The sequence below is a fragment of the Delphinapterus leucas genome, chromosome 7, assembly GCF_059928025.1.
Source record: "Delphinapterus leucas isolate spDelLeu-1000000601 "Yukka" chromosome 7, BTC_Dleu_Yukka2, whole genome shotgun sequence".
In the NCBI taxonomy this organism is placed as follows: Eukaryota; Metazoa; Chordata; class Mammalia; order Artiodactyla; family Monodontidae; genus Delphinapterus; species Delphinapterus leucas.
In genome coordinates, this window is record NC_143135.1 from 1,757,345 (window position 1) to 1,779,229 (window position 21,885).

Consider the following 21,885-nt stretch of genomic DNA (forward strand, 5'->3'; position numbering starts at 1 on the left):
GCCCACACTGGGCCCAGTAGCCCAGTTAGCACAGCCCCACGTTCATTTGGGTTTGCAGCCGTGCCCCATCCCCGGGTTCACGTGGTTTAGTTTGATTACAGATTCGGGTTTTGACAAAGCCTCAGTGTGGGTACCGGTGAGGGCCCAGCACCCCCCAACCCCCCTCGCCCTCCAGATGGCTCGGCCCTAAATTACTCATTTGTGCCGCTGAGGCATCAAAAATCAAGTTGCTTTTTCAAAACTTTTGATGTCACAGAACATTTCAAAAGATGTTTCGTAAGACAATGCTTCAATAAGGACGTCCGGATCAGACCTTCTCTCCCCAAGTCCTCCAAGGACGATGGCCCCAGGCAGGACTTAACGGGAGGTCCAGCCTCTGCTCGCACACTCCAGAGACAGGAAGCTCTGTCACCCCCACGCATGTGCCCTCTCCCACTTGCCCACCTCCACCCAGGGTCCTCTGCAGCCACGCCAGGAGCACCTTTGGGAGAGGTCTCGTTTATCTGCAAGCATCCTGGGGTCTTGGGCCAGGGGCGGGGGCAGCAGGGGGGCAGAAGCTGGCCTCGCCACCCCTCGCCTTCCTGCCTGCCCTTCTTCTGGGGTCCCCGGAGGCTCAGTTCCTGGTGTGCTGGCAAACAGACAGACAGGCGACCAACGTAACCCAGCTCCTGGGCGGGCAGCTGTGGTCTGAGGCCCCCGCCCAGTTGGAAACCACAGTGGGAGGGGAGGGGAAGGAAGAGAAGGGAAGGGGAGAGCAGAGGAGAGGAGGGGAGAGCAGAGGAGACCTCCATGGGGCCTTGGAGTCGAGTCAGGGTGGCCAAATGCCAGATGCTTGTCACCAGCCTCTTTGTCTTGGTAACAGGCAGGCTGGGCAGGGGCAGGAGGCGACGGGGGGGCGGGGGGGGGGGTGCTGAGCCGTGTTCCCAGACCTCTGGAACTGCGGTCCCCGCCCCGACCACACCAGCCCTGCCGCCCCGGTGGACATGCACCTGGGGCTCTGGTGGCGGACTCCTGGCAGCAGAAGGATGCCCCGTGAGCAGTGCCTGTCCTACTGCCGGGCGGCATGGGCCCTAGAGAAGGCCTGAGGGCCTTGGTGGGCTGGTGAAACGGGCTCGGAGGGGCTTTCTCTGGGGGAGCGGGGCGGGGGCTGGCCTCCCGCTCTGGAAGGTGCTCTCGTGGCGGGGGGAGAGAGGCGGGCTGAGAAGGGCTGGGTGGGTCCGTTCCCTGCTCCACAAATGGAATGATGCAAGGTTCCAGGCCCTTGGAGAAGATGGACAGCGGGTGTGCGTGTTGCAGGGGAGGGGGGATGTGTGAGTGTGTGTGCTGGGGTGTCTTGTGTGAGTGTGTCTGTGTGTGCGGGGGCGTGTCTGTGTTGGGGGGTGTCTGGGGCAAAGGTCTCCCTGAGACCACCCCCAGAAACACCCAGAGGCCCCGCAGCCGATCCTGTCTCCTGTGAGACCCGGAAGCTGGAGGGAGGCTGGCAGGGGGACGGGTCAGTGCCCAGCCCTGCCCCACACACTGGGTCTACCCCACCCCCAGCTACTGGGCCTCGCTGTGGCCACCGCGGCAGTGCTCACCTACTTCGGGCCTCACTTTGCTGTCATCGGCCACGCATCCTCACAGAGGACCCGCTATGAAGCTTTGCACCTCTGGGGTAAGTGAGGCTCTGGGCAGGGCAGCCACTATTGGGGAGGGGGCTTCAGGAGCAAAGGTGGCTGGGGAGGAGCCCCAGGCTGGCGTGAGTTCTCCCGAGTGAAGCCGGGCTGGGGCAGGCAGTGGGGTCAGAGGAAGAAAGGGCCACCTGGAAGTCCCAGCTCCATTGGGCAGAGCCTGGGGTCTGCGCAGGTCTCCCGCTCGGGACCCCAGGGACAGCGTGGGCGTGTCGGGTGGTATCTGGACCCTGTCCTCTGTGTCCAGGAAGGGGTGCTCACCCGTGATGAGGCCTTGAGCATCAGAGATGGCATCCTGTCCCCCCTACCCTGCCCCCGGGGGGCTTGGCCTCCGGAGAGAGCACACTGGAGGCCAAGGAGGGCGGCTGTGGGGGAAGCCGAGGCTCAGGGGGTTGGGGCTGGTGGTCCCCACCCCAGGTCTCCTGGTGGCCGCAGGCCTCATGTTTTTACCCTGAGCCCTGAACCCCAGACTCCCTAGAGCAGGAAGCCTGGGGCCGGGCCTGGACTGATAAGATTACAGCCACCTGTCAGTAGGGCCTGGGGGCAGGGATGTGGGCTCTAAGATAGCCCCGGGAATGGGGGGACAGGGGGGACAGGAAGCTAGGAGGGAGGGCGGGGCCGGCATGGAGGCGGATGGGTGGTGGGAGGTACACCCCTGCCTGACGAGACAAGGCCCATTCAGAGCTCCCCAAAGTTCAGCACCCCAAGTTGACTCTCAGGTTGGATTTCAGACCTTGGCTCTGTGCACATGGGACCCCTGCCCTGGGCACACTGACATCTCTCCACTCTCAGCCTTCTCCACAGGAATCACCCTGGCCGCGCTCCTGACCCTGGGGGCTGTGCTGAGTGCTGCAGCCACTGTGAGAGAGGCCGGGGGCCTCATGGCTGGGGTGAGTTCTCTGTGTCCCCAGCTCCCCAAGACGGGATCTGGCAGGGCTGTGAGCCCACGGAGCCTGCCTCTCCCCTGTGTCCCGACAGAAACTGAGGCTCCAGGGATGTGGGCCAGCCAGGACCCCTCCACCCGGGACCGCCAAGCCCCCTCCACCCGGGACCACCAGGGCCCCTCCACCCGGGACAGCCAGGGCCCCTCCACCCGGGACAGTCAGGGCCCCTCCACCCGGGACAGCCAGGGCCCCTCCACCCGGGACAGCCAGAACCCCCTCCACCAGGTGCCTATCTCACACCCATCATCCATGGGGGCCTTGAAAGGCAGAGCTGACCCTCCCAGGCCTGGGCACTGTTTCAAAGGCCCAGGGAGGGCCTGGTTCTGTGACACTGGAGTCGCTGCATATGTGGTTTGGGTGAATTCCATCCCCTTACCAGGAGGCCAGGCCCAGTCGATCACCTGTAGGCCGGGACTGGGCAGTGGCCCCGAGGCGGCCTGCAGTCGGGCTCCTCCTGAGCGGCACACCCTCCCCTGCAGCCACCAGCGGTGGGGTCTCCCCACCCCTCGAGGTCCCACAAGCCTCTGACCTCGCCCCACAGCAGTGGCCCTGTGTTGCCCCCATACCTGTTCCTCCACGTGGCCCTATCTTGGTCCCCACCGGCCTGTCCTGTTGCTCCACCTGCCAGCCCCGTCTCCCCAGGGACCACGGGCCTGCCCGCTCTGGGCTCAAGCCCCTCCTCTCACCTGAACTGGGGCCTCAGCTCCTGGCTGGTGCCCTGTGCTGTCACCTGATGCACACCACCCCCCAGAGTCTTCTCGGGCTCCCCGAGGCGCGTGAGACCAAGTCCAGCCTCCCTGTGCCTCCACGGGTCCCTAAGGCCTCCCGCTTTCCTGCCCCCGGCCCTCTGCTCCGGCAAACCCACCCCTCCCCTGGGAGTGGTTTGTGGGGCTGACAACCGCTGCGAGCTCAGGCCGGGGCTATGTTTCCCAGGGTGGCCTCTGAGGCCGGCAACCCTGGGCTCCCTGAGGGCAGCCCTCTGGGTCCCCAGGGCTGGCGGGGCTCTCGGCCCAGCCTGTGTCAGCAAATGTTGGTTGAATGACTCCTGGGTTGTAAACATCTCCAAGGGCAGGGACAGAGTCACCTCCTGGAGCCGGGCCCCGGCCCTGGGTGTGCTTGGGGAGCAGAGGGGCATCCGGCAGCTCGAGCCCTAACCAGGACCCCGCAGGAGCGTGGGCAGGGCAGTGCTGCGCGGGCGCACTAAGACCCGGGCCTGTGCAGTCTGGCTGGGGTATGGGGGGAGGGAAGGAGGCCCCAGTGGCAGCTGACCAGGCAGGTGCACTGTCCTCCCAAAGGGGAGCCCTGAGGCGTGGGGCTTGCCAGAGGGCCTCAGGGCTGGAGGTCAAGGCTGCTGGCGGGGCCAGACCCAGGGGTCCTGGCGAGGGCGGCCCGGAGAGGCCAGCGCCGAGTCTGCAGCGTCGGCCACCAGGGGGCGCCATGGTGCTGGGCTCAGAGCCGAGGCGGGAAGATGCCGAAGGCTCCTGTTCCCAAGGTTCCTGGCTCAAGGGCTCTCGGCCCAGCCGGTCACCAGGGCCTTCCCCAGCTCCCGACCGCCCCAGCTCCGCACCCTGATCTGGGGACAGGGGCCAGGGAGCACCAGGGTCTCTGTTCCGCGTCCCTTCCCGTTACTTGGGTCGGGCCCCACGGCCGCCCGCCTGCTGCACCCCAACCTCCCGCCCTGGGCCCCCAGCCTGGATGGCAAGCCCAGCACGGCCCCGCGGGGTCTGGGAGGCCTCACTCCCCTACTGCCCGGCTGAGCCACGGCCGTGCGTGTGCATCTCAGTGTCTGGCGCGTCTGGCGTGCGTGAGCCCGCGTGGAGGGCCAGGGGGCGGAGATCTTTCCCACCCGCCGCTCCCCCGCCGCTTCCTGCCCCCCCCAGCCCCCTCCCGCACCAGCGTCACACACAGGAAATGAGAGGCTCGCAGGCTCGGAGCAGGGCTGGCAGCAGCGCCGAGGCAGCCATTTTGATCTATGTATGTGGTTTTGTTTAGAATAGGGAGAAAGGAACCGGTGGGGATTGGGCCCGGCCGCACCAGCGCCTCAGCCCCGCAGAGGGCCTGGGGGGCCCGGCGGGCCCATCGCCGCCCAGGACCCTCCATGCAGGCGGACTGGCGGCGGGAGGGAAGGGAGTGATGCTCGCTTTCCTGAGGAATGAGCCGGTTCCTGGAAAATGCTGGTCCCCTGAGCTGGCTCTGGGCCTCCAGCCTGCTAGGCAGTGCTGAGCAATGGCTTCCAGATGGGAAAGGCGGCCCTCGGCCAGCCCGGGGGGGGGGGGGGGCGGGGAGGATGGAGAGGGGGGAGGAGGCAGCATCTCCGGGCTGTCCTGAGACTGAGGCCTTGCAGACCCCTGGGCAGGCAGGAGGGAACATGGGGTGAAGGCCGGTGGACCGCCCGCCCCTGAGAAGAGCCGGAGGTCCCTGTGCACTGAGTCTGGGCGCTGGCGGGGTGGCCCTCTCTTAAATGGAGCCTGGTGGGCCCCCACCCCCACCCCCACCCCTGTGTGGACTGTTTCTTCAACCCCGTCCAGCCCGGGCAGCGTATGTGTCCATCTGCATCTGGGGTGTCCCTCCATTCCATTCCAGGTGCCACCCTGAGTGCGGCCCCTAGGTTGGGAGAGCCTGGCCGCAGCATGCCCCCGGCCACGGACAGCCCGGGGTGACTGAGGTGGGGCAGTGACACCAGGCCTCCGGACCCCCGGGCCGTGTGGTCAGCAGGCAAATTGACTGTCCAAGGCTCCAGAAGGAGCCTCAGCCCGAGACCCGAATCACAGGGTCACCAGCACAAAGTGACAAGGCAGACTATGGGTGGGGGGATGTCCCCGAGGCAGCACGTGGGCCAGGGTTCCTAGTCTGGGATGACCCTCTGAAACGACCCACAAAAGAGCTTTGGGGGCATATGTGCATTTTGCGGGGAGGGGCCGTAAAGTTCATCAGCTTCAGAACCCCCCTGAGAGACGTGCCACCAAAGCCCTGGGGCCCAGGGGTTTGCAGGAGGTGGGGACGGGGGCGGCTGGGCCACGGGGACAGAGCAGGGTGGGAAGAAGGGGGTGGGGCTTCTCCTCGGGAGTCACCTCGTCTCAGGGTGTCCTCCTGGCCACGCTCTCGCCGAACGCCCCCGGGAGGCATGTTTCAGAGAACAAAAGCAAAGCAGCGGCCCCTCCTCCAAAGGCCCTCCCTGTTCAGGGGGGCCGGCAGCCCCTGAGCCACCCCTCCTGCCCAGGCTTAAAAGGGGTTCGTTTCTTCTCCGGGATCCGAATCTCAGGCTCGGGAAGGCCCTGCCTGGCCCTTCCGGGGTCAGTGCCCTTCCCGGCAGCAGCCGCAGAGGGCAGGGGTCTCCCTCATCCCAGGTACTGCCTGCCTGCGTCCCTGGGGCAGGGGCTGTGGCACTGCCATCAAGGTCCCTCACGGGAGCTAAAACCAGCAATAGGGGGTCTCCCGAGAAGGGCCAAAAGAAGGGATGGAGACCAGTGTGCCCACCGCCCAAGGCCTCCCGCTTGGGCAGTGGGGAGCCGCCAGGCCGCCACCACGGCGCCCGGACTCACGGCCCCTCCTCCTCCCCAGGCCTTCCTGTGCTTCGCCCTGGCGTTCTGCGTCCTGGTGCAGGTGGCCTTCTGGAGATGCCACAACCCCACGCAGGTGAGCGCCCCGGCCCGCCCCCATCCCACCGGCGAGGGTCCCTCAGGGATGAGAAAGTCGGTTCCGTGCTCCCTCTCACCTGCCAGTCACCACTGTGGGGACATTCTCTGCCTGGGGGTGAGGTGGGGACGCAGAGACCAGAGGGCCGGTCCTCTCCTGCGCTGGGGACAGCGGATCCCCAGAGAAGGAGGGGAAGCAGGTACAGGCCTCGGACACCCCTTTCTCACTAAGGCCCCCCTGGGCCCAGAAGATGGGACCTGGGGGGTTGGAGGGAGGCCCCCCAGCTGGCCTAAGGGATTGATTAGTGGGGGTCGGTTCCAGAAAATGCACTGGGGGCTGCTCTCCTGACGGGGATCGGGCCAGGCAGGGGGAGGCCTTGTCCGGGCGTGGGCGCTACAGGACAGTGGAGGGGACGGCCAGGCCTCCTCCACAGGACGACAGCGGCCCTGCAGTCCAGGACTCGAGCTGCCTGGAGGTGGGACCGTTCACGTGACCCTACTCCTTCCATTTTCACTGTGGGCTTTTCCCAGGGACGTGCATGTCGGTGGTGACCGTGGTAATGGTGGGTGTGGGTCCCCATAGCAGGGGGCTCCTTTGTTTCTTCCTTCCTTCATCCGTTCATCCGTCCCTCTGTCCTCTGGGTGCCGCTGGTTCAGCGGGGCTCCAGGGCGGCTCAGGGCTGGGAGGCAGGGATGCCCCAGCTCTGGGGTAACACGGTCACTCAGGGCCCCGGCCCCCAGAGAGCAGGGCTCGAAGACTGCAGGCCACGGGTCTAGGGTGGGCGCTGACCCCGGGGAGCAGGGCAGGACCACAGCTTGGGAGGGACTGCTCCCAAGGGACACAGGGGGCTGGGGCAGCCTGGCCCTGCAGAAATTCTGTCTGAACTCTGGGTCCTGAGACGGAGCTGAGAGCCTGCTTGGGAAATGGGGCTGGCCAAGTTCATGAGCAGAGCTGACCCCTCCCAGACCAGGGCTGGGGGTCAAGGCCAGACCCCCTCTGGCCGGGCAGAGGATGTGGGTGCCCAAGAGGCTCAGGGAGAGGGGCAGCGACCCCAGACCGGCTCACATGTAGGGCCCGGGGACTAGTGGGGGCCAGGAGGGTCCACAGTTGGCTGAGGAGGGGACACCGGTGGCTCCAGTTGGCCAGTACCAGGCCAGGGCACAGAGCGAGGCCGGCCAACGCCACTGCCCTCCAGCACCCTGTGCCCACGGCCCCCCGACAGGATCAGACTTCTCTCCCCAGCTGAGCTGCGAGCCTGCAGGGCAGCCCCCGGGCGCCCTTCCCAAAGGGCCCTCTCCCCACCCCCACGCCCCGTCTGCTTCTCAGCGTCTGTCCCGGGCCTCAGGCCCCTGCTCCCCCCCGGCTGAGAGGTGCCGGAGAGCAGCGCCCCCCGTCCGCAGCAATGCACACAGCCCAGGCAGCAGAACTCGCCCCAGCCTTCACCTGTGAGAGCCCAGCCCCAGGCAAGACCCCGAGGCAGCCCCCGAAGGAGCTGCGGGGCCAGAGGGTAGGGCCACAGAGAGGGACGGGAGAGTCCAGCCCCACGGGCCCCATCGGCTGGACTCTCTGAGACCCTGATCAATCCTTTCTCCTCTCACTGGGACTCAGTTTCCCCATGTACTCTGTAAGGACCAGGGAAACCAAAGCCAGTCTAGCTGGAGTATACCCGCTTTCTGGGCAAAACCCTGTTCCAGCAGGTGACCAGCAATGATTTTTTGCCTGTGTATCAGGAGTCCCAGCGGCCCCAACCCCCTTGTTGCCCAGGCCCCCCCAGATGTTCACGCAAGATGCAGAGAGCAGCCAGGTAGGAGGCCGAGCTCGTGCTGTGTGCTTTTAGGTGTGTGATTACCCACTCTGGTCTTACCTGCAGTAATGGGCCTAGTTTCTCCCCGCTGCCCTCTGCCTGCCCCAGTGCTCCTTGGAGTTGATGAGGCCGTCACCAGACCTTCCAGGGTGGGGGCCATCCCCTTGGTCAGCAGATGGAGGGACTCAGGCCCACGGGGGTGAGGGGGAGGGCAAGATCGCCCTGGCAGAGGCCGGGCAGGAGGGGTCCACCATCCAGGGCTCTTCGCCCTGACTCAATGCCTTTTTACCCTTCCCTGCCCAAGGGTCACCCCAAACTGTTCACCACCACCTGGGCATCATCTGGGGTCACCCAGATGGAATACCAGATGGAGAAAGGGCATTTCCTCTGGCTCTGGAGGGGTCGGAGCCTGGCAAGGCAGCCTCAGCTCTCGGTGACCAGGGAGTGCTGGGCCCGGCTGGTGTTTTGGCCTCACATTTCCCATCCACCGAGAAGCCTGGGCGAGGTCTGGGTCACCGTGTGGGTGGTCCCGGCCAAGACAGCTGCCAGGGTGCCCTGGGCCCCCGCTGCAGCTCTCCTGGGGAGCGGCTGCAGCCCATCCTTTCTGCCCTGACACTGTTTACAGCTCTGAGCCCAGGATTTGCACTTCTGCAGGGGAGGGGCCTTGCAGGGGCCACAGGTCATAGTCTGCCTGGGGTCCCCGCTCCGGGAAGGGGAGGGGGCAAAAGCGGATGTCTCCCAGCTGGCCTTTTCCATATCCCAGCCCCTGCCGCCATCCCCGACAGAAATCTTCCTGTCTGGTCCGCGCTCCAGCTGGCCTTCAGGGTCCAGCTCTCGGGGTCCTGCCTGACCCCAGTCGGAGCTGGGGCTTCCTCCGTGTCCGGGCCCACAGGAGGCCGGGGTGGGGCAGCTCTGGCTTCAAAGTCTGGGGTCAGCCTCTCACCCGGTGCCCTTGGGATCAGCTAGCCTTCCTGGGCCTCGGTTTCCTCATCTGTAAAAGGAGCAAGAGAACCCCGATGAGGGGGCTGCTGAGTGGTGGGAATGAACCAGTGGGACCCACCTGCACCCCCTGAGCCCAGGTCTGTCCTCCATCACTGAGGCCAGTGCAGAGCTGGGCACTGGCCAGGGCACGGGCCCCGAGCAGCAGGGGCAGGACAAGCCACCCATCCTGTGCCCCCCAACCCCGGGAACCTGGGCAGGTGCCTTGGCATCAGGGCCAACCTGGGCCAGACAGATCCCAGCCCTGCTCCTTCCTTCCATGAGATCCTCCTGGAGGCCCAGGGAGCAGAGAAGCACAAAGGGCCAAGCTGTTTGCTCCAGGGGATCTGTTCACCCCCATTTCTCCCGCTGCACCTCCCCTGAGTGACCCCCTAAGAAATCCTGAAACACGGGGTCAAGATGGGAAACCTGGGGACAAGGAGAGGACAGGGGCTGGCCATGACTCCTGGTGGCCCAGAAGCCAGGCCGCAGACCCTGGAGCGGGGGCACCTCCCTGCTTCCCCCGCCACTCACTCCCCCGCACCCTGGGGCGCTCACTCCCTCGGGGCCCTGGTAGGCGCCCTGAAGCTGGGAGGGCCGGCAATGCAGGGACTGGGTGGCCGTGCTATGAATACAGAGCACGAGGGCTATTAATTATATTCCTGCGGGAGCCTGAGAGCCACTCTGCCACAGCGCCCTGTCCCCAGACGGGCTGCGGGGCAATGAATTGCCTGGCTCCACTTAATAATTCATGCACGGATTAAGTACAGCACTGCCGGGAGCCCCAGAGAAAGGCTGTCTGTCCTCTAGCTCCCAGGTCTGGGCCCCTCCCCCATAGTCCAGCGGCCACCAGGACCAGACCTGGGGCACAAGGCCCTGGTCTGCAGACCACCTGCAGCTCCCACGGGCCACCCCCTCTGCAGCTATTCTCCCCCGCCTCCCCCCCACCCCCGCAGGTTTAGCAGACAATGGGGAGGCAGAGGTCAATGGCAGGGTGGGGAGCCAGGCTGGCAGGGACGCCCCAGGCACCTGGTTTGTATTCAGCGCTCCAGGCACTCCCGTCCTGAGGGTTGCCCCCTGGAGCCCTGGAAGATGGGGCTTAAAGATCGGGGCACCCTGGCAGGGAGCACCCAGGTATCAGGGCCCAAGGGCCTCCGAGACCTCCCAGCCCACCCCCAGTTTTCTCATGGAGAAACACAGCCCCTGAACCTGGTGATGGAGGAGCAGACGGTAGAGCACCACCCAGGCCCCCAGGCCTCGGGAGGGTCAGCCTGGCCCCCTGATGCCAGGCCCAGGGGTCTTGGGCAGGGGCGTGGCTTTGCCAGATCTGCTTCTGCATGGGAAGGAGAAACTCGCGCCCCACTTCTGGGGTCCTGGGGAGAGATGCGCAGCTCAACCACCAGCGGGTTTGTTCCTCCCGTTCATGTTTCAGTAACAACACCTCCAGAGGGGCCAGGGTCTCCCTGGGCCCTAGTGGGCCTTGGGGGTGGGGCTGAAACCCTGAGGGTGGGCTGAGCTGGCCTCCCTGCCCCGGCCTCCTGCACCACCGACCCGGAGCCAGCTCTGCTAGCCCCTCAGTCCTCACCAGGACCCCCTCCCACGAGGACGTAGTACAGCCTGGCAGATCTCCACCCCCATGTCACTCGAGGAAACGAAGGCCAAGAGAGGGCCCCCAGCCAGGTCTCCCGCAGTGGTGGCTGGTCTGGCGCCTGGCCCCCAGCCCAGGACACTGCCCACCTCCCACTGGGTGGGGAACAAAGCAGCTGGCTGACTCTGTGGGCAAGGTCTCAGCCGGGATGGTTAATGAGCCCTGGGAGCGATGTTCAGTGTGGAAATCGGTCTGGTTCCTACTGGACAGCCCTGGGCGAGAGCGCCCCCCTGCCCACCTGCTCCCAAGTCCTCCAGGCTGGGAGTGGGGAAGCCGCCCTTCCTTTCTGGAGGGTGGGGGTGAGTGGCCAGAGCAGGGCACCCCTGAGCGCCTGCCAGCCTGTCCCCGCTGTCAGCACAGCATGGGGATGGGAAGGGAAGGGAGGCAGGGCGCAGCGTCTCTGAGGTGGGAAAAGAGGCATCAGAGGGCAAGGGAGCTCAGAGGCCTTGCCCATGCCAGAGGCCAGCGAACCCAGTGCAGTCACAGAAGCCTTCCTGGAGGAGGCAAGATTCCAGTTAGTCTCTGATGAAATCACTTGGCAAGGGGAGGGCATTTCGGTCTGGGGGCAGCACGAGCAAAGGCACAGAAGGGGGCAGAGGCAATGAGGTCTGGGTGAGGTGTGAAGGCAGAGCCGGCCGGGCCCCTGTTGCTACCCTGCTTCTCCTTCGTCTGCCCCCAAGGGGCCTCGTCTGCCCCGGGTGCCCTTGGCCAGCTCTGGGTAGCTGCCTGGGCTTTTCAGAACCTACCGATGGTTCTGGGCAAAGACCTGGAGCATCCCTGGGGAGCTGAGCTCCTGGCACGAGGCCACTCCTGGCCGTCTCCCCCCAGGGCCCACCGGTGGCTTTCCCTCCCCACTGCCTGTTTCCAGATCAACAGAAGCAGGTGGACACTTCGGCCAGGGCCTCCTCCCGCTGTAAGACAAGAGCTGGGGGGTGGGTGGCCAAGCTCGGGCCTCTGGTTTATCCTGCAGGACCCCCCAGGGGCAAGAGTGGCATTAACGGCCATTCTTGGGGGGAGGTCCCCACAACTGAAGTATGGGGACCCCTGTGACCAGCCACCCAGGGGACCCAGTCTCCGCTTCCAGGGAGCTCTGCCCCGTGGAAGGAGAAGGAGGGGGCCAGCTGGACATCACTCAGCACCCGAGGGCCAGGCCCCGCCTTCGGGGGGCTCCATCGGGGGAGGGGCTTCACCGGCACAGGGGCCTTCCCGTGATGCTCTCGGGACAGGTGGAGGACGCCGTGTTGGACGCCTACGATCAGGTGTACGAGCAGGCGGTGAAGAGCTCGTCAGGAATCTGGCGGCAGGAGCTGGTGGCCATCCAGGACATGGTGAGTGTGGTGGGGGAGGCCCCCTCCCTGGGCAGCCCTGGACTGGTCAGCCTCCCCAGGTGGGCTGTGATCTAGAAAATGGGCAGAGGTAGGCCCCCAGAGCCAGCCGGCGGGGGGCCAGGTGCTGAGCAGAAGGTCCCAGGACACAAGTTATCAGTGCCCCTTGGGGGGAGGGGGAGGGGACAGAGAGGTCCTGTCCTCCGTCTGCCCTGGAAGGGCAGCTGCTTCCAGAATGTGCGGGGCCCAGAGCAGAGTGCAAGACCCCTTGTCCAAAGGTGATGAAGAATTTCAGGATGGTGACGGCACAGCATTCGGTGGGGCCCCAGTGACTGCTGGCCAGGCTGCCCGGAACCCGGCACCCCCTGCAGAGTCAGCAGCCTCGCCCTAAGCCCCGGTCCTGGCCTCTGGGGGGGAGGGGGGAGGTGCCCTTCGTGCCTCAGTTTCCCCATATGTCTGACAGGGATCCTGGGGTTCTCAGAGCGAACCGCCTCCCTCTTCTGTCCCTGCAGTTTCAGTGCTGTGGTAAGAGCCCCCCACTCGGCCTCCCGGAGGGCTCGCAGGCTGACCTGTGTCGGGGGCAGGAGGCCGCCAGACAGGTGAGGGGGAAGGGCCTGCAGAGACCCCGGGGGGCTCAGCCCCAGAGCAGGGCCACTCCCACGCCTTGACCCTGGGGGCTACCCTGGGCTGGGGGGACTTGACGGACGCGGGCCCGGGTCCTCTCCAGGCCCCAATCACTTCCTCACCCCTTCACACAGTTCCCAGCTTGGGGGCTCCCCACGGCCAGGCACAGTGTCAGGCACTGAGACCGCCCCCCATCGGAAGCCTCTAGGAGGGCGGGGGGCAGGTGTTCGAGGGCCCCTGAAGGCCAGAAGGGCGTTTGCCAGAGGATCAGCCTAGGCCAGAATGTGGCCACGAGGGCTTCAGTGACGAGAGACAGAGGCAGGGACATTATTCTTCAGGATGACGGCGGCCCCCCTCCCCCCACCCCACCTCCTCAGCTCCCCTCCCCCGCTGTCCGGGAAGCAAACACCCCTATCTCTGGCAAGAGGCTCCTGGCCACCCTCCAAGAAACGGACAGGAGGATGCAAATGGCTGGAGGCCCAGCCAGGGACGGAGCCAGCACAGCGCCCTGGGCTCTCGCGCTGGGAGGGGCGAGGGCAGAGGAGGGCCCTGCATGCAGGGAAGGGGGTTCGGGAGGCCTGTTCACGCCACCCAGGGAGAGGCCTCAGGTCCCCGTCTGCAAAGTGGGAGCAAAGTCTGGTTTCTTGTACCTTCTGGGGTGGTGGGGGCCACGGGGAGACTGTAAAGGCCTTGTGGGTGGGGACACCTGGGGGAGGGGGTGGGAGGGCAGGGACGTTGTCCTAGATGGTGGTCTGACCCCGGGGCTGCCTTCCAAGAGGAAGTGGGACCACGCTGGGGGACCAGACCCGATCAAGGGAATTCATGGACAGATGGACGGACAGTCAGACACCAAGCCGGCCTCCTTTCCCCCGGCATCCCAGCCTTGACAATCGAACCCTGCATGTCCCACAGCACATCCTTCCCCAGCGTGCCCCCAAATGCCAAGTCCTTCCCCAAAACCAAATGCCATCATCAGTGGTTCAGAGTTGAGACCGTCACCTCCCGTTTCCTTGGAGACAGAGAGCCTCTGCGGATGCCACGTCCTGGAAAGGCCGTGGAAGTTCAGGATGGAGCCAGGACAGCCTGGGGACACCCATGCCCCAACCTGTTAGCCTGTGTCCTCTCCTCACCCAGGCTCTCTGTCCCACCCTGGATGGGGTTTGGGGGGTCCCAACACAGGCAGCTCAGGGGACGCCCAGAGGATGGCACCCACTGGACCCCTGGGGCCCCCACAGTCCCCGCAGAGGTGGGCTCCACCCTGCTTGTTTTTGCCTGTTTTCAATGCCAGTCCCCAGAGCTCGGGGTGGTTTTCCCTGGGATGTGCCGCACCCCGGCTTTCCATCTCCCTAGCATTTGTCCTAGGTGGGCGCTGCAGCTCCATGCCTTGGTGGAGGCACCTTGCCCTGGGCTGGGAGGGGCGGTCAAGGGGCCCACGCGTGCTGCCCTCTGCGCAGGACTGCCTGCAGGGGATCAGGAACGTCCTGAGGATGCACAGGAACATCGCCTCCACCCTTATCAGCCTCGGCCTCGCCTCCATGGTACCCTCTCACCCCCACCCCCGCCCCTTCCCCACCTGCCTGTGCTCTCCCACCTCAGACGGAAGGGCAGGGCTGGGCAGCCGCAGGTCAGATCGCGGGTCTTGGGGACCAGCAAGGCTTGCCCTGAGCAGGGAGCCGGGAGGAGCAGGCCTGAGGGGTGACAGGGCCTCCCTGATTCCCTTCCCTAGACGGCTGGGAGCCCTGTACAGCCCAGTGACCTCCTCGGGGGGTGATGAGCCCCCTCCCCTGGAGCTGCTGGTGCAGGGGCCTCCACCTCCCCCAGGTGTACGTGATGCCGCTCAGTGCCTTCCTCTGGTTTGCCATCCGCTCGGGCAAATACACCCTGAGCCCACGGTAGGCCCGCCCGCCCCTCCCCACCTCCCCAAAGGGGTCCTACAGCCCTGCAGCTGGAGGCGGGCAGGCAGAGAGCATGCCCCCCCACCCCACTCCCAAGGTCTCTGCCTCTGCCCAGCGAGTGGGACCCCTGGACCACGGGCCAGGCCAATTCTCCAGAGGAGGTGCTTTGGGGGAGGCTGGGCCCACTGAGGGAGGGGCAGCACGCACTCCACCCTGCAGCCCCCATCCTGGCCGAGACCTGGCCTCACAGCTGCCAACTCCACCGACATCGGGAGACGGTGCTTCTGGGGCCCCCGGCCAGGACCTCCCATGAACAGGGAGCAGGGAGGACCCGGTCCCAGCAGCCGAGCAGCGCCCCACCACCCCTCAGCGCTCATAGAGTCCCCGCCTGCCACCTCCTTCACTCCCTGACTCAGCCACTCTGCCCTGGCCACCTGGGTGCCCTCCCTGCCCAGGCATCCCGCCCGGCCCCTCTGCATCCTCCAACGGCCTCACGATCCCTCTGCCCCTCAGGGCCCGTGGCTGCCAGCCCCAGGAGCCCCACTTCTACAGACGCTGCCGGGAGGGGCCCGCCCCTCCTCACCTGTCTGAAGCAGGGGCCGTCGGGGTCCAAGCAGTCGCTCGGGTGACCCTCCGCTGCCCCAGGACACCCACCCGCCTACACACAGGAGCAACAGAGACGCTCCGGCCTTGGCCCGCACGCCATCCTTCCCAGGAGGGGATGAGCTGTTTTCCTCCACATGGTGGTGGGATGGGGAGGGAGGGGACCCCGCCAGACAAGCAGCCTCCATGTAAGCAGACGGGGGACCGGGCGCCATTTGCAGACTCTGGGAACAGGCTGGGAGGTGAGTGAGGGCAGGGGGCAGCTTGGCTGGGCTCTGCTTTGAGTCCCACAGGGTCAAACCCAGGGATGGGCTGGGATGGGCTGCCCCCGCAGGCTCTGGGGAGGACCCACTCCAGGCTGGGTCAGGCTGTTGCCAGATTTCGGTTCTGTGCGGCTGTGGGACTGACGTCCCTTCCTTGCCTGCTGTCTGCGGGGCCGCTGTGCTCCCCGAGACCCCTTCCCCTCCATCCTCAAGTCACCATGGCAGGTGGGTTCCTGCTCCTGCTGGGAATTCCTCTGACTCTCCCCAAGGCTGGAGGACAGTCCGCTTTCAAAGGCTCACGTGTGTAGATGAGGGCCACCCGGGTAAATTTCCTGCCGTACAGAGAAATCACATTTGTGGTGATACTGTGTTCACGGGTTCTGGGGAATGCATTTGAGATATCCCGCCTGCCACGGCCTCTCCCCTTGGCCATCCAACTACCCGGCTGGTGAGTTCTCGCTAACGAACTGTCCCTGACGATTTGCATCCGTGGCTCGAAACCAAAGTCCTGGGTGGGACGCCAGACTGACCCAGCCTAGGCCGAGGCCCCAGCGTAACTGATAAGAGAGAAGGGACTGTGCGGCCCTTTTAACTTCCATAGAGGGAGCTCAGCCCTGCCCGCCCCCCAAAACCAACAAAGTCGGGTGCCTCCCCAGTAAGAAGCAGCCCTCTGTGATGGGCAACCAGAAAGGGACAAAGTGACCAACGCCTGCTGCAGTCCAACCCTTGTGTTTCCAATCACACACACACACACACACACACTCTCTCTCTCTCTCTCTCTTCCCACACTTACGCCTCCAAAAACAAGATGGTGCTCAGCCAGGATAAAGCAAATAGCTCTCCTACAACTGAAGGCACACAGGCCTTGCCCCCAAGGAATGTGCCGGAAGTCCAACGGTTCTGCATTTGATAACCGTCCAGGGCATCCGGGGATGTGCGCACCTCTCCTGGTCCCATTCTTCTCATCAGGCAAAATAAACTTTAAAGAAGCACCAGCTGAATTCCTGTGTACAGCAGTGGTGGAAAGAAAAGGGGATGTAGTTAAGTTCTGTAGAAACGTACATGACACCGCAGGAGAAAGGGCTTTGCTAGAAGCTGTAGACGGTGCTCCTTTCTGCAGTGGCCACGAGGCTGTGACCGACCTTCGGGCTTCCCTGCTCCACCACCCTGTCCACGTCCTCTCACGGGTCCGAGCGCTTCTCCTGCTGGGTGAGCCCGCTCTTCATCAGGGACGGAGCTGGGAAGGAAGGTCTCCGTCCTGTGGTCACCTCTGCCACCGTCTCTCGTCACCCAGCCATCCCTGTGGCCCCTTCATGGCCTCTTAACCCAGTGACAGAGGAGCCCCAAGTGGGCCAGGTGGAACCCCCCACCCAGCTTCCAACTCAAGGACACTATTGTTTTGTTCAAAGCATTCCTTTGCTGGTTACTAAAATGGCCAAACCAGGAATGCAGGGACCAACAGGGCCGAGAGGCAAACGTTTGTGAGTGGCTCAGTCGTTCTAATCACAGGAAGGGTGCCGCCCCCCACCCCTACCTCCCCCACACCGTGCATCCTGACTCAGGGGGAAAGGCGCTGCTGACTAGCATGTCCTGCAGGACACAGCGTCAGTGTCCCCGCACTGTCCCCTGGCCGTGGTCCTAAATGATGCCCAAGACTAGGCCACCATCCCTCAGGGTCACCTCCTTTGAGGAGCAGGGTACGTGGTGGCCCTCGGGAAGCCCATGGGCACCTCCCATTACCTTGTTTCTTTGACTGTAAAGTCAGGTCCTTGGTCAGAAACAATGACACGTGAGGAACCGGGACAGCAAATAAGGCTTTAAGTAAGTAAATAAGGAAGGTGCCGGTACATGCAGGGGAGAAAAGCCAAATCCAGAACGAGGCCCAAGTCCAGTGGGAACAGTCGCTACCCTCCCCCACAAGGCAGGGGCCCATGATGTCTACGGTTGTGTCAACGTGACCGGCCCCGGGCGCCCGGGTGGGACATTACTTCTGGGGGAGCCTGGGGGGGTGCTGTTTCCAGGTGAGATCAGCATTGGATCGCGGACGCAGGAGAGCAGGTGGGAGGGCACCATCTGGTCCCCAAGGCCTGAACAGAAAACAAGGCAGGGGAGGGAGAACGTGCCCTTTTCTGGCCCCACCCCTTGAGCTGGGACAGCTCCTGTCACCTCCTCCTGCCCTTAGACTGGGGTTTACACCATCCGCTCCCCTGGCTTTCAGGCCTCCAGACTCAGACCGGACGACATCACCAAACTGGCCTTCCTGGGCCGCCAGTGTGCAGACGGCAGGTCATTCCCAGACCCCATGACCACGGGAGCCAATTCCAAATAATCATATCTTTTTATAGAGAGGTAGGTAGGTAAATAGATGGATGATAGGTGGATGGGTGGATGGATGGGTGGGTGGATGGATGGATGGATGGGTGGATGGAGGATGGATGGATGGATGGGTGGGTGGGTGGATGGATGGGTGGGTGGGTGGGTGGGTGGATGGATGGATGGATGGGTGGATGATGGATGGATGGATGTAGAGACAGATATCCCACTCGTGCAGTTTCTCTGGAGCATCCTGACCAGTACAGGGTCCAAAGTCATTGAACCTGCTACAGGTGGCAGGCTGGTCTCCCGTGAAGATACTGCATTGCAGTGCAGAGTTGGACACTGCTGTAACAAACGGAGCATCCGGCTGTAGGGGTGTCCAGGTGAGGCTCGGCAGCTGGACCACGGGTGGCTCCCCCTCCTACCCTCTGTCTGCTTTTCACGAGGCCACCAGGCAGCATGGGGGTGGCTGGGGAAGAGGCTGCATGCCCTCCACGGGGCTCCAAGAACCTTACAACAGTCCAGACACCCAACCTCACTGGGCGATGCGGAGCTGCTGGGCCTGCTCAGCTACGTGACCCAGTGGACAGATGACACCCACTTCAGGATGCGCGGTTCGGGTCACCCTGCTGTCCCACGGACAGGGGTCAGCTTCTCCCCTGGCCCAGAGGAAAGCCAAATGCTGAGTCGCAGAGGGAGGCGAGGTCCTTGCAAAGAGTGTGGCTGCGTGTCCGTGTGGGAATGGCGCTGAGATTCCCCGTCTCAGCTTCCACAGCAGCCGCTGGGGCCATGGGGTCCCCGGGTCACAAGGACCAAGCTGTGTGGCCACCAGGGCACCTCCGCTGCTCTGCACCTCGCTCAAAGCCAGCAGCCCAACATGCCTCCTGGGTGCCGGTGAAAGCAAAGCCGATGCCCAAACGTGGCTTCCTCCACCTGTGCACAGGTGACCAAGGCTGCCGAGGGGACACGCTTGTGTCCACTGGACCCAGCGAGGACTTGTGTTTTCCCAGGGTTTACTCTCAGTCTGCCAGGTGCAGTTTTCACCGAAGTGACCAGACATTTCTCCAGATCTCATCAGCACAGGATCTCGGGGGTGGGGGGGGACACATGGTCAAGGTCCCTGTGGATTCAGCTGTGGCTGAGACCCCGAGTGTCCGTGTGGTCCCGAGGCAAGACCGCAGTCCTGCCCTTCCAGGTGAAAGCAAACGGCCTCTGGTTTTCTACATCTCTGGACAAACCTAAAAATGCAAAAACAAAACCAGGGATTCACTGGCCGAGCAGCCACACGCCGGGGGGCGGCCCCTTACATCGATTTGCACTGATTAAGAACACCTGAAGCTACGGCTGCGCTTATGTCACCACCTGATTTCAAGATCCCCACCCACCCCCGCCCCCGCCCCAATGGGGCACAGCTCACAATCAGAAGACTTGATCCAGGGTTCCGTCCAGAGGCAGGGGCGCCGAATCACTGTGCGTGCGCGGGCCCACCCTCAGGAACATCGCCCAGCGGTCCTCTGACTGCTCGCTCCGATTTCAGTGCTCGCAGAAGCGCACACGTGTTCTTGCCCACAGACTTTAAACTTCTGTCCTTCTAGCAGGTGTTAAGTGGTGTCACATTATGGCTCTAATCTCCTATTCCTGTTTCCTGTTTTCGTGATCATTGGCCATTTCTGTTTCGTGTTCTGCCAAATGCCTGTTCATGTCTTCTGCCCATTTTCTTAATTGGATCCTACGTCTCTTCCGACGCATGGGGAAGTTTTTACGTATCACTGGGTAGAAATCCTGTGTTATTTGTATGTATTGTAAATATTTGTGGCTTGACTTTCGCTTTCTTTATAGTGACTTCTGTGAACAAATGCTCTTTGTTTTTTACCTTTTAATGAAAGCTTTAGCACAGAAAAGAAGTAGAAAGAGTAATGCAGTGAACACACATATATCCACTGGGACAGCTCATTTTATGTGTCAACTCAGCAGGGCCTCGGTGTCCAGCTGTTTGGTCCAACCAACAGCTGGCTGTTGTCCTAAAGGTATTTTTAGATGAAATTAACATTTAAATCAGAAGACTTGGAGTAAAACAGGTCACCTGCCATCGAGTGGATGGGCCTCGCCCAATCCGTCAAAGGCCTTAAGAGCAAAGACTGAGGTTTCCCAGAAAAGAAGGATTTCAGCCTCAAGACGGCAACATACAGAGCCCGCCTGGGTTCCTGCCTGCCCACCTGCCCAGGGAGTTCAGATGTGCCCCTCTCCCAACTGCATGGACCAATTCCTTAGAATAAATATCTCATTTTCTCTCTCTTTCCCTCTGTCTGTCTGTCTCTCTCTGTCTCTCTCTTTATATATAGACATGCATACGTATACACACACATATATTTACTTTAAGATGTATGTATTGATATATGTAAGTTTCTAAAAGTCAATTCCATACATTATGACACTTCAACCAGAAATAAAATAGATAAGCAGTTCAGCATTCATCTCCAAAAATGGAAGACATCCCCAGCAGACCCGCAATCCCATTATCATGGAGCTAAGCTAACAATAATTCCGTAATAGCATTGAAAAACCGAATTCATATTCCATGTCCACCATGTCCCCCATTAGCTTTTATTGCTGGTTTGTTTACTCCAAGATTCCATCAAACCCCCTGCTTTGGGTATGTCTCCAGTCTTTTCTAATTTACAGCAGTTTCCTCCCACGCGCAGTATTTTCCCCCACGCCGCTAACTCATTTCAGGAGCCCAGCTCAGGTGCCCGAAGGTCCCAGGTTCTGGAGGTGCCATCCTCACGGTGCCATTTTACGTGTCCCTCCCTACCCTGTTTTTCCCGCAACTGGAGGTCAGCGCTAAAGGCTCGGTTGTATGGCAGCTGGACCACTTTGGCAGGATCCCTGCACAGGTGAGGCGTGGTGCTCCTTGCTGCCCATGCCCGGGGAGCATGGTGCCTGCTTGTCCCATGTTAGTGAGGCTAAGTTTGATCACTGGGGACACCAGATATTTCCACTGTAAAGTTGTAGCTCTGGACGCCCTGGTGATAACCAGGTCCCCAGCAAGCATCCTCCTCCTGGTTGTAGCATCTGTGGATCGTCCTTGTCTGAACCGGTTATTTCACCAGGTGCGGCAAGGTGGCAAGTTCCTGATTGTGGGAGTCGGCATTGAAATTAGCCCGAGACTCTGCGGTATCTGTCTAACCACTCAAATCTGCGACTGTTTGCAAAAGGAGCCATCTATCATAACACAGAGGAGTAGCTGTGGGTGTATTTCAGTAAAGCTTTATTTATATTTGACTTGCGGGTCCTAGTTTGCTGACCACTGGCTTACAGCACTGTTTTCAAATAAGATACAAATGTCAGAGTATAATGGATTTTTTTTGTTGTTGTTTTGTTTTTGCGGTACACGGGCCTCTCACTGCTGTGGCCTCTCCCATTGTGGAGCACAGGCTCTGGACATGCAGGCTCAGCGGCCGTGGCTCATGGGCCCAGCCACTCCACGGCATGTGGGACCTTCCCGGACCAGGGCACGAACCCGTGTCCCCTGCATCGGCAGGTGGACTCTCAACCACTGCGCCACCAGGGAAGCCCCAGAGTATAATGTTTTAGTGTAAAACTTCATTACTTACGACTGACCAGTAAAATTCAATAGTTAGAGCTTAAGATAAATTCATTCTCTCCTATTAAATAAGAGCTTGCATTTGACTTAATGAACATTTATTAAAGTTTAATTTTTTAACACACACACACACACACACACACACACACACACACACATTAGCCCCGGAGAGCCCTTCCTCCTGCTATAGTCATGCCCCCCTGTGCAACCCCCTTGTCTAGAGTGTGGGCTGATCTAGTGAGTGACTTGCTTCCAACACCTGAATGAGGTAAAAATGATGGGGTGTCTCCAGAGACCACACCAGCCTCTGTCCTCTTACCCTCTCTTGCTCGCTCTACGGGGAGCAGCAGCTGTATTGAGGACTGCCCTGTAAAGGAGGGCAGAGTCCAGCCAACAGCCAGCAAGGATGAATCCTGCCCACGCCCAGTAAGTGAGTTTGGACAGGGACACTGCCCAGTCGTGCCTTCCGATGAGGCTGTAGCCCAGCCACTGAGGGCCACCTCGTGAGGCACCATGCAGTGCATCCTGGGGCTTATCCTGTGAGAGACCCTGGGCCACAAGACTCAGCACCCACA

General features: G+C 62.5%; 1 protein-coding gene across 9 annotated transcripts; it reads left to right on the plus strand.

The window, feature by feature from the left end:
- The first annotated feature begins 730 nt into the window (after positions 1-730).
- TSPAN32 (tetraspanin 32) lies at positions 731-21,407 on the plus strand. 9 transcript variants are annotated; one of them, XM_022591060.3, is made up of 13 exons: positions 731-855; positions 1,540-1,654; positions 2,463-2,560; positions 6,176-6,250; positions 11,907-12,008; positions 12,518-12,604; positions 14,084-14,167; positions 14,451-14,521; positions 15,038-15,369; positions 17,609-17,739; positions 17,997-18,089; positions 20,541-20,600; positions 20,817-21,406. In XM_022591060.3, exons 1-13 carry the CDS (start codon positions 790-792, stop codon positions 21,000-21,002), a joined length of 1,500 nt encoding a protein of 499 aa, XP_022446768.1. In that variant the 5' UTR covers positions 731-789; the 3' UTR covers positions 21,003-21,406. The 9 variants fall into 9 exon arrangements, 8 of the variants coding, with proteins under 8 accessions (XP_022446768.1, XP_022446770.1, XP_022446767.1 ...); XM_022591062.3 differs by having other exon boundaries at positions 20,440-20,600; positions 20,817-20,988; XM_022591059.3 differs by having other exon boundaries at positions 20,541-21,407.
- The last annotated feature ends 478 nt before the right edge of the window (positions 21,408-21,885 follow it).